The following is a 12,503-nucleotide window of genomic DNA, read 5'->3' as shown; positions in this document are numbered from 1 at the left end:
TTTTCAGTTCAAGGCTTGAACCAAAAAATCTGAAAAAAATTGAAACAGAAAATTTTCAGTTTTTCTTGCTGAATTGGGTGTGTGGGAAGGAATTCAGGTCAAACAAAATGTTTCATTTGATCCAAAACAATTCCTTTTTCTTTTTTCTTGTTTTCATTTAGTTTTCGGGTGTTTTTTAAACCTTAAAAAAAATCTAGCTAAATTTGAAAATGATACATCATTTTTAAATGAAAAGTCACAACCGTTTGTTTTAAGAATGTTGAAATGAAATGTTGAGATTTTTTCAGTTTTTTCCCCCCTCATTTTTCTCATTTGAAACTATTCACTGAATTCAAGCCGAATTCGCATTTCAGTCAATCCAAAACTGCATTTTTCAGCAAAAGGCTGTTCATCCAAACATTTTGCCCAGTTCTACTTGGAATCCATTGAGACACTGCTACTAGCCCTGCGTGCGGGTTGGCACAGAATTCCATCAGCCAAGGAAGAACCCTGGGAAGGAATTGTGACTCATAGTCCCCTTGGCTCCTTCCTGGGGAAGGACTGCTTTGCTACAGATAGGATACAGCACACTGCCAACTTTAGCCAATGTGGCTGGCTGGGTGTAGCATGTTGAAGGGGTAGGCAAAGCTCCATTCAGGTTAACCTACAGCTCTAAGGGACTTTAAATACACAATGACATGTGGGTATAAATTAATTATAAAACAAAAACAGAAATGGCAATAGCACCAATACTGCTGTTGCTAGTAAATAACCCACTTCCAGAAAGTTATCCAAACATGGTCAAGAAACTAAAACATCTGTGGCCTTCATATCTATTCATTTAACACAAAGGAAAATTAAAAACTCATGAAGAAATAAGATGTGGGAACCTGCACATTGTCAGGACACTTGTCAGTACCGGATGAGGTTCAGAGTCATTGTTTACAACTGGATTATAGATTTCCACTGCCAAACATGGAGTGCGGATACTGCTGATGAAATGAAGCCAACACGAGGAGAGATGGATGGAGACTGAAAATGTGAAAGATGGAACGCATCCAACACATGCATGATCAGGGATAACTAACATGTGAAACAGAGAAAATAAAAAAATGTGTTTATGCATTTACAGATTTAGGATTCATTGCTGGCTTTCTTCTTTCCTTATTACCACCACAAGGTGAGTAGATGGTTTTTCAGCACATACTTCTAATATTTTGGTACAAGTATTATTCATGAGCTGGCAATTATCACTAGCTAATTTGATAGTAGAAGTTAAATAAAAGACAAGCCTTCCACAGCATGCACAATTTCTTAATAATTTCCGTATGTTTAAATACCTTAGATGACTTGCCCTATTGTGTTTCTATAAAGGTCACTGGAATAACTCAATGCTTCTACAAATTTTCTGGTGGGGGTATATAATATTCACTGTCTACACTTAAACAGAATTTCAAAATCCACATGCACTACATCTAACTAACTGGAACAGTTAGCTGTACTGGTAGGGCATTGTTCAATCCATGCAGGGCATGATCTTGCCAAGTGCTTCCTATGATGTTCTGAATGTTCTAACTGAACTGAGTTAAAAAGGAATGGAGAGTGCTCAGCATCTTGCAGGATCATGTCCTTACTCCCTGGAGAGCCAGACATGTGGCTTATTTTACACACAGTAACAAAGTATTCTGGGGCAAAGAGGTTCACATTCTTTTTACTGTAAATTAGGGGATAAAGGGAGAATTAAATGATTTAATACATTTGTCTTGTGAGAACAAAATGTTTTTCCTTCTCATAGGGAGACTTGCTGCCTATGATTTATAAAGATAACTTCACTCTCCCTCATTTAGCAGTGCTTGAGAGAAATCAACAGACACAGGATTGTCCTACTGGATTTAAAATTTATTCAATATAAAATCTATTTTGATTTTATCTAATGCTGCATGATGCTTTACATCAAACTGAGAATCATTTGATCATATAAGATTATAAAACCAGATCTCTCTTTAACAACAGTAGATGGGTGGACCATGTCTACTCTTACCTGTACTCTGAGTGTGTGGCAGGGACAGTTAGCTGGGTATGGTACAATGGTGCTGGACAGCAAAACTGGTGCAGAGTATTTATAGACCTACGACACAAGGAAAAACACAAAGTCAAAACACCAAGTGTCTAGAAAGGGGCTTTTGAGGAAAAGGTATGTTTGAAACTTTCCATAAGTTTGAATGAAATTTGAAGTAGTACAACTGTCAACTCTGATTCCAAGAAAATAAAGGGGAATAGTCCCAAATTTATGTATACATCAAGAATGATTATGATGAACTATTGCAACAAAGAGAAATTTTGTTGCAAAGAACAAAACAAAACAAGAAAAAGGTGCTAATTTATGACTTTATGTTTTTGCCTTGTCATGTGGAACAACAGCAGCAAAGATAATGGAGATTAAGGGTTAAAATTCCTGTAGAAATATAAAATTTCAAATATGTGAATTACTCTGCACCAGTCAAGCTGTTTTATTTGTATTTGCTATTTGTATTATAACAGTATTTACAAACGTGAGGAGGAGAAAGGGATGCATATGTAAATAAACGAACATAATACCTTTAAACTCTCTCAAGGCCCAGCCACTATAAATAAATTGCACCATACTGCTTTGTAAGTCTGATCATTTAACTTACTGCATGTGAGTTGACATTTGAATTAAAAGAAAAAGTTCTTGAAATCAGTAATATAAATAAGTTATGGCCACATGTTCAAAATTAAGTCCTTATTTCACAATAAAAACCAAACATTTTGCATTTCATAACTATTAATAATAATTACTACTACTACTACTATGGATGAGTACAGTTAACCTAGTAAAATCACAACTAAGTAAAAGGTACAAGGCAACACAAAATGCCACACCTGAAGATAAATGTGAACAATCTATAAATGATGCACAGCAGTGCTCTTCAATATTTAGTATTTGTCTAGGGAAGCATTAAACAAATTATTTAGTGCAGTAAGTATTGCATGACGAAACAAGCAAATCAAATTTCCTGAAAACAGCATTCTGGAAACTAGATAAAAATAATGAAAAGTCAAACCAATATTTCATATCTTCTGCAGCATCTACATGGAGAAGATGTGCCTGCTAAACAGATATTCTTCCTCCAATTTATTTTAAAAAATAAAACATATAGACTATTTATGATTTTTTGAAATATAAGTCATTTCTGGCCTTCATTTTTTTTGCTCACAGCATTCTCCTGAGTGTCATAAAAGGATTGCCTTTTTTTTTAAAGGCTCCCTGTGTTTAAAGAGAGTCCTATGAGGTCATCCTCTTATAAGATCAAAAGGAGTAGTTAAGCAGAAAAATGCCACACAGTCTTTCTTCAGAAAGAAAGGAGTCAGGCACTAATCCTTTAAAGATGAAGGTCAAGTCGCTCTGATCCCTGCTGCCAACAATTGTGTCAGCAACTTCAAGGCCAAGGTGAGTGAGTTTTTCCTGATTAAGGATGGCAATTGATGGTTCCTCCCAAAAGAACTTGACCCTTGGGAAAGAAATAAAAACATTCATCAAACAACCACCATGTGTGTATTTGAAGAATATCAAGTACTGTGGGAGGATGTTTTTCAGTCATGGCATAGTTGTTAATTGATAGCAACTTCACAAACAACTTACAATGGAAAAGAGGATGGAGAGATTGAAGGGGGTGGGGGTGGGAGGAGGGCATTCCTGGAGAAAATGGTTATTAAAAGGGACACATCAAAAAGCAGGAAAAACATTTCAGAAAATCTTATTTTTTATAAGTAAAACATGGGTTTATTAGAGGAAGTGGACTTCATGCTTCACAGCACAAGCATGGAGTGTTGCACATATCATTTGCAAGCCCAATCCTTATAGTCTGACTGCGGGGCAGCAATGCAGATGGTCAAACATGTGGTGGAGGAGTGCACAACTAGAAGATTGGAGGGTGGACTTCAACACCTTGCAGCTGTTGATGACACAGCAGTCAGGTGGCCGAACAATCTAGATATTGACTTGTGATGAATAAAAGAGAGAGAGAATTGCAAGGTAAAAAGTAATGGCCAGTATAGGGAATCTGACCCTGTACTGTTTAGAGCACTGCTATACGGCCATCAAATTTCTCCAATCTAGAAGCAAAGGCAAGGCCAAAGAGGGAAACCAAAGAAGGACATGTGAGCTAAGTGCCCCCTTCACATGGAGAGGTCTGTGCTCATTAACTCCATGTCTTTTCAGACACATCCATTCTCCACCCTGCCAATATCTTACTCTTGAGAGTAAGGCTTTGGACTTTGTTCTGCTCAGCACAGAGGATTGGGCTTTGGACATGAGGCTTTGGACTTTGTTCTGCTCAGCGCAGAGGATTTTGCACACTGCTTACTCATAAACAGCTTCTGCTGACACTTCTGGCAGAAAAAGAAAAACAAAAAACAACCAACTTGCTCCACTTTGGCTTCCCCCTGCTCTAATAGTTCCAACTGTATTGACAGGATTTTTTCCTTATGCTTTCTGTGCTTCAGTTTCCCTATCTGCAAAGGGGGTTAATATTAATCATCTACTATCAAGGGGTTTTGGAGGCAGAATATATTTAAGTGCCTTGAGATTCTCATATGAAAGGTGCATTGTAAATGCAAAATACAATTATTGTATATAGTGTGTAGGTGGCTCCTGTCGATCAGGTAATAACCATATTGAGATCACATAAAATCAGAGTGAAGAGGTATTTAACAGCTGAATGGGAAGCATGGTATTGTGGTAGTCCCCATCAGCTGTACTGAGATGAAACAGTAACAAATTGCAGAGTTGGAATTCAGATATTCTGAATTTTAATTACAGATGAAACCAAGTTGCAGTGTTCAGATACAGATTTATATCTCCACTTTCCAAGGCCTCAGGATGTTAAGATCCATATTTCTATTTCAATTCATTTACACCCACAGAGGCAATCATGAAGTTCAGCGTCAGATCCAAAGTTTTGGCTTGTTGGATCCAGGGATTTGGTTTAAACCCATCTCTAGTTCTGAAGGACTGACAGCATTCCAATTACTTCTGAGATCAGATACCATGAGCCCAAGTCTGACCCCCTGACTCCAGTTTTACCTAATGGAACTTCATGTTTCATTGGTATAAGTGAGATCAGAATCAGATCCTGTATGCCTTCAACCAATTGCTGTAGCATCTATTTTTTCCTCCGTACGTTACTGTTTATAGCTGTCCAAGTAATAGTCATTTGAATATGTAAATTATGAAGTCAGAAAATGTAAGTTTTACAGTAATTCAACCCTTTCCATAGACGTTTGAAATAAATTTGTATCTGAAATAAGCCTGTGATACAGTTTCTAAAAAGTAATGCCTAAAATTACATCTGAACATATTTGAATAATCTGAGTTTTTAATCACCTTCCCCCTCATCTGTCTGCAGAATCTAAAATGTTTAGCCGTATTAAGTTTGACTTATTAAACTCCAATCTATGGTCTTCAAAGCTCTATGAGAGAGTTGATCGAAGATCTAAATACAGCATGGGTACCTCAGCACTGATTCAAGATAATGCTTAAAGATTGACAGATGCTTACTCTACCAATTTCATTTTCTAAGATGTTTTTGTAACATTCCAATAGGTGCTATGCAATTCTTTTCAATGCTAGTCAATTTGTTTCAGATCTCCACAAATTTCCAAGGTTCCTTTGAACTGAAAGCTTTGCTTGTCACCTAAAATATTTATATTCTTTTACAGATCTCTCCTTCAAACAGACCTCCCAAATAGTAAAAATATTTCTTCTCAGAATAGTATCAATTAAAAGAGATGAGCCAATGTTGCAAAGCTTGGATATAATTTCATATTTAGCCAAAGCTTGCAAAAGGTTTAAATCTGAGGTTTTGGCTCAAGCCCGTCTCTATAAATTCCCAGTATGCTGACTGTAAATGAATTCTCATACAGGATACCTTTGTATTTCATTGTGACATTAACCAGAGATGCCCACTCTCACCATTAATTTTTATATTGGCACTGGAATCTTCGCTTCAATCTACAGAGAACATATAGAGAAATAGATTCGCAGAACATCATATTAACTTTAACTTCAGGCAGATGGTGTGGTGCCATCTCTTTCAGATCCCCCAGTGTTTGGTGTGAAAAGTCCTTTGTTTAGTAGACTCTCAAATGTTAGAATACAACATAAACTGGAGGAATTCCAGGGTATTAGCTCTAAATCGCTTATACTTTGATGAGCTATTTTCTTCCCTTACTTTCAAAGTAAACCATCTCTGCAAGGTATTGAATATCTTCTTGCCTGCCGTAACAGGGTGACAAGGTCATTTTGTCAAACAGCGCTATTAGCAAGCGTTGGTACCCTGTAAGGATATGCTAACTGATTCCTGCTGACAGACTGGAGCAGGTCTGGCCTGTTTACTCCACCTGGGACATGAGGGACGTGAGAGTAGCTCTTTGGTTAGTAAGAATTAAGGTCTGGGACAGAACTTGTTCTTGTTCTCTGCAGGGAAACTCTAGGAGTAGCTCAGCTTTGAGAGAAAGTTGAAGATATCTTTTCCAGAGATTGTTTGGTGGTTATTTGAAATACTAATACAGACAATCCACAGGACGGATGTAAACTTTCAACTATAAAGTGCACGCAGACCATATTGAGAGAGCAGGTGGGAAATTCAACCGCTTACATACTTTTTCTTGCACTTATAAAGTGTGTTTTATTTTTGTTTCAATTATCGCTACTATTCCTATAAGTACTGTAAGAAAACCAATACAATTACATCATTGTTAATCATTATGATGGCCTTGCAAATTTCTTTCCAGCAAAATTATCAGCTATCACATATGGGTAGAAGAGACCATTGGCTTAATGTCTCATTCCACAGAAGACCTAATAAACAGTGGGAGTTACTCAGGTACTTGGTACTGTACTACAGCATTAACACTCAGCATAAAGTCCAAGTCTGGTTGGGAAAGGTATTCTTATAAAGACAGTCTTTCTGGAAGAGTGCTCTCTTTTCTGAAATTGGGTCCATCAGGTGGGTTTGGTCATCTTTTACATGGCAATGTTACTGTGTGCAATTTATTAATTGCTTTGGACTGCTCTATTCCTAATATTCTTGCTATTCTTAGGATATATCTTGCTATTCAGAAACTCTCCCCCACTGACTCAATGCAAAAGACCAGCAAAAGTCTTATGCACCACTTAAATCCGAATTTTGTGCTGGCCCTCTGCACAGAGGCGAATTTCACCTAGTCAGTGTTCTGTTCAAGGTTACAAGGACAAACTGCAATTGTTTTGGCAGCAAGGACCTCCCTTTCACTGTGTGAGCTCTTTTTCCACAATATATTTTGCAATTTGACTCCACTTTGGACGTTATATCTACACTGAAAATCTTTTTATTAATTTAGCTTTTTGTAACTTACTCGATTTTATGTCCAGCAATACTTTTCTCAATACATATCCCAATAGCCTCTTAGTCCTCTCATTTCTTTAGTTTTACAAGATGCTTTTCAGTACACAGCTGCCCAGACATATACTTGCAGGAAGAAAATGAGACATCTGGTGGCAAATAGGTGTCAACACAAGTAACACTATATACCATGCTTTCTGTTTATCCTAAGCAATTAATCAGAACGACTCCCTCCATCCCCACCCTGTGATCTCATACTAGTGATGCAGGGCTAGGATCTGCAAATACTGTAATTTGACATTTTGACTTAAAAGAAAAAAAGCAGCACTGCCATATGCTGTGGCTCAGTTCTTTGGTACAAAAGAGCATGGTGGTCATATAGAAGAATTAAAAGCATTTAAGGATAACATATATTTAAATAAAAATGAAGAAGTAAAAGATAATTCCATTGAATCTCATGAATATGGGCTAAATCCTTTGGTCTTTACCATGTCCTTTGCATTCTAAACCCCTATTAAATTCAACCATAATTTTGCCTACAAAAGGACTAAGAACTACACGATTTTTGTCCTATTACCAGTATGGTCAAACACCCCCATTGTGTGTGAGTGTTACAGGATATATACAGAATAATGGCTTGGTTTTCTGTAAGATCTGTTCCCCTTCCTCCTCTTTTTCCTCTATTTCCCACCCAAATGTCAGTAGCTAGAAATTATCACCTTTTTAAAAGCACTGGTAAGTAGGCTATTAGTGCTCCTACACTCTAACAAAGTGGCCCTAAAATAAATCACCAGCTACTCTCCTGGGAGACTAGGACCACTGACTTGATAAAACATTTTAATGTATACCAGCATAGTAACCATGGAGTATGCCTTCTATTTTGTAGCATCCTAGTAAGTAGAGCACTTACTTTATACATTATGGCTATAAAAAACAGTTCTTCCAAACAATATTGATGTCAAGTAAACACACAAAAAATTCTTTGTAAAATATATACATCAACAGGTGCTATTTTTATATATTAATCCACAGTACAGCTTGTAGGAAATTAATTAGATTGAATTTAATTAAGAATAGTAATGTGTAGCTACCTATACTTTGGAGCATTCAATTCCCTTCACAAGTTTGATTAAGAAGATCTATTCTTAAAGGTCTGGCAATAGTAATCAATTTACAGCACAAATGAAATTATTTTCTATTGATTTTTTTCATACAAAACTGTATCCCAGAGTTAAATGATGCAGTTTCAAAGCTAAAATTAAACAGAAGAGCCTAGAAAGAGAGAAATGAAGTAGCATAGGAAAGGGAGAATAAATGCTGTTAGAGAAGATCAGAAAATTAATGGAGGGAGGAAGAAATAATATTTTCTACATTTCTGACTTCATTAACATACTATCAGAATTTCCTAAGATAGTAGGGATCTTGTTGTACACAGATATTTTATATAGCATATTTGTCATTTTACATTGTTTCAGTCTACACTAAAAACACAGAAACCAAATGTGCCAGCAGCAAGACTGATGAATTTCTAGTCTAATATTCAAATGGGAGGAAAAAACAGTAATGTGGAAAGAGAGAGAGAGAGAGAGTGAGCAAATGAAGGGGAGAGAGCTTTACAGCAAGGCAAAGATTATTTCCTAATACCATTGTGGAATGACATATGTTCCACTCAGTGTAGTATCTATAAACATAGTAATTCTACTAAATCATACATTCAGGTTGATTTTCATCTGAAAAGACTGAGAAGAAGGAATTTAGGTTTCTAAATTAAATGCAGTATTCTGAAAGGAGGAAACAGTGTTTATGAATGGCTATGTTATCTGTCTTTAGAAACAGAACATGTTTATTTACAGCATTATTTGAAACCTTAATATCTACTGCATGTAGATTAACATTTGTGCATATCCACTAGTTTTAATTTACCACAGTGTTAGATATTTGATATATTACCACAAGAAATAGCTCATTAGTTAAAAAGACAAGTACACAGATCATGAATACATAATACTACAGAAAAATATTTCTGAAATACCTAGGTTTACAATATTTCTTTATACAGATCTCTATGCATCTAATTTCTCTTAACCAAGTTAAAAGTGCATTTGCAGAAGAAGTGACTGGTCAGGTCTTGCTTCCTACAGTAAATGCTGTCATATGTATGGAGGAACGTTAGAAAAACAAGCAGTAATGGAGGGAGATAAATTGCCATTTGGTTCTATAAACGAGACAGCAATGCCACTGTCAAAGGAAGTAATCTTTTGAGTTAAATGCTCTTCACTAATACTGAATAACCTCCAATTTTTTTATGGTGGGACAAAATGAACTCCAATTCAGTTGCAATAAGAAAAGGAGTACTTGTGGCACCTTAGAGACTAACAAATTTATTTGAGCATAAGCGTTCGTGAGCTACAGTGGAATGCATCTGATGAAGTGAGCTATAGCTCACGAAAGCTTATGCTCAAATAAATTTGTTAGTCTCTAAGGTGCCACAAGTACTCCTTTTCTTTTTGCAAATACAGACTAACATGGCTGCTACTCTGAAACCTGTCAGTTGCAATAGTAATCATGATGAGATTAGTAACAAAGCAGGCAACAAAAACTTGCCAAATCTACATTCTTAATATAAAATTACCTGTATAGTGGAGCAGTTGACTATTATAACAATTGGCAAAAAATAAAATCCCTTTACAGTACAAGAATAACTTACTACAGAACTCTATTACATTGCACATTGAGGGACAAATCATCTACACACACATTGGCTTTCTACTTGACACAAGCTATGCACTAAAACAAACGCTGTCCTGTTATAGACAGTAATGAAAGCCAGAAACCCCAAAACCAAACACACAAATGGAATCCAGTACACAGAGTGTTTTTCCTTTTTTAACTTGGTATAAACACCAGCATTTAGGAGCAAATCCATGTTGATGACAACAACCTATTATCTGAGTTCACTTTTCTCACCTGAACCTCCTTGTGTGTAACTGAACACAACATATAAAAGCTCAGCCTAATTTTAGAATATTTAAATATATTCTCTCACCCACCATATCCCACTGCCACTCACACACACAGAGAAGGAAAATTTAGGGACAGGTTCTTTACTAATGTTGAGTGTCACCTTATTCTTGAGTAGTTGATTTTAATAGCAGTACTCATGAAATAGGTATTATTGAACATGAATAAAGGTATCAGAATGTGGACGGTTTGAGGTTGATGTTATTGAAATTGTTGAGACTGAGGCTAGAAATGGCTGTTCTGGCATAGACCTTAGGGTGCTTTGATCAAATTAAGTTTAGTCCTAGGAGGAGAGAATCTTTAAATGGAAATGATGAATGCAAGTAGTGGGCACAGTCTTTATGAATTATTATGGGTTAGAAGTGAAACACTGGTGTTCATAGCAAATAAAAACAGAGAACTGGGTTATGCTCTTGCATCAGTTTTGTTTTGATTTTGGGCTGTGGTGGGATGACACATTGGTGTGGTACTATCGTGTGTTTGGCAGCAAGCTTGAGAGTCAAAGCCCATTTGATCCTTCAAAACACACATGAATAAAATCGCCTTATGCAGTTTCCATACATACTTAGATTGTGTAATGCCACAAGCATATGCAAACTTTAACATCCTTCACTCTTGGCTACAAGTGTACAAGCACTTAGCTCTTCAACCACAGGTGACAACTCATGCTACACTGCATTAAATGAATGAAACATTAAATGCGAGCTGTGTTGCCTGCAATGCTCTTGCTAATATTATGTATATCATATTAACTGATTCCCAAGCATTTACGGCATCATTAGGGTATAAGAAAACAACATACATATGATACTCATGAAGCATAGAATGAGATAATTTTATACATCATCGAGGTCACATTGTCTACGATGGTACACCATTTCTTAGAATAAGTAGTGTATTTAAATGACAGTGTACATTTTAATAGAATAAAGCATTAAAACAAGATGGAAGATATATTTCAATTCCTGTGATAGACCTATTCTGAGAATTCTGTGCTCCTTCCTTTCTGTTCAAAATATCTCATTTTTCTCACACTACTAACTGTAGAATAGGTGTTTTATAAAAATACGCTGGATTACTTTTATTTCTGCTGCTTTACAAGCATCCCTTGTCTGTACCATTCTAAAATGCACATCAGTAATCTGCCAAAGAGGTAACACCCAAAAAATGGTTCATGGCAAGAAACTGATAACTACTCATATTTCTGTCTCAAAAAGTCTGGAATCCTTAATCCAGATGTCAGAGACTAGAAGACAGATGAAAAAGGAAAAAGTACTCACAAATAACACCTTCTGCAAGCCATCCTCAAATGTGTTGTGGGCTTGTTTTTTCCCCTCTTGTTTCGAGCAATTGGAAGTAGAACAGGTCACTCTTGTAACAAGCAAAAAAAAAAAAATTACATTCACTGCCTTTGCATGCTCATTCAAGCTTGACCACGGAAGAATAACACAGCAAAGTGAGCCTGTGATGTAACCAGCATCAAACACTGCATCAGATGAACCCACAGGCTGTAAGGGGTTAGATTTTGCAAAGCCAAAAGGTTCTTCCCAAGGAGAAGGATTAGCAAATATGTAAACCACCAGTGCTGTTTTCACAATCTTTGCTTTCTGCTTCCTGTGAAAACCTCCATGTATTATTCATCTACAACATTAAAAAAATGCTTCCTTATGGGTTATTCAGCTTGATATTTCAGGAGCAAATGATGTAGTTCTAGAATACACCATCTCTCTATGAACACTGTAGTACAGTCCAACTCAGAAAAAGGCCATTGGTCCTTTTATCTCCATGGTAACAGCAGCATCTGTGGAGGCAAACCGTACTCCCTCTTCACTGCAAAGTCAATTTATAGTCACATACTATGATATGAACTGATAAGGTAGCAAGGCTAAGCAACGACCAGGGGAAACATGAACAGAAACACAGGATTAGTTTTAGGCTCTTGGTTCAACAACAGACTATTCTTCCAGACTGAGTATTTATTATCCCAAAATGAAGAAATAAATGCATGAACTGATCCTTTGACCCAGCATGGCTTGTTAATGTATGAACTCCACAGTGCAGGTGACAGTATACCTGTATTAACGTGTGCTATGTAAA

The 12,503-nt window shown here is 36.5% G+C and overlaps 1 protein-coding gene across 12 annotated transcripts in view; it reads right to left on the bottom strand.

Annotated features, from left to right (window-relative positions):
* Nucleotides 1-12,503, bottom strand: part of IQSEC1 (IQ motif and Sec7 domain ArfGEF 1) — a 711,560-nt gene that overhangs the window by 280,112 nt on the left and 418,945 nt on the right. For 4 of the 12 annotated variants that reach the window (XM_038409151.2, XM_038409166.2, XM_038409152.2 and 1 more), the window contains exon 3: nucleotides 2,021-2,107. The exons of 4 other annotated variants lie outside the window; for them this stretch is intronic. In XM_038409151.2, coding sequence (XP_038265079.1) covers nucleotides 2,021-2,107 — 87 coding nt within the window. Of the gene's footprint in view, nucleotides 1-2,020; nucleotides 2,108-11,686; nucleotides 12,068-12,503 lie in introns of those variants that run through there. 4 more of the 12 variants (XM_038409156.2, XM_043518059.1, XM_038409160.2 and 1 more) reach the window with 4 other exon arrangements.

This window comes from Dermochelys coriacea, chromosome 7 (genome assembly GCF_009764565.3).
Source record: "Dermochelys coriacea isolate rDerCor1 chromosome 7, rDerCor1.pri.v4, whole genome shotgun sequence".
Taxonomy (NCBI): domain Eukaryota; kingdom Metazoa; phylum Chordata; order Testudines; family Dermochelyidae; genus Dermochelys; species Dermochelys coriacea.
Note: the sequence above shows the minus strand (reverse complement) of the source record. Positions and strands in the feature narration are given on the sequence as shown.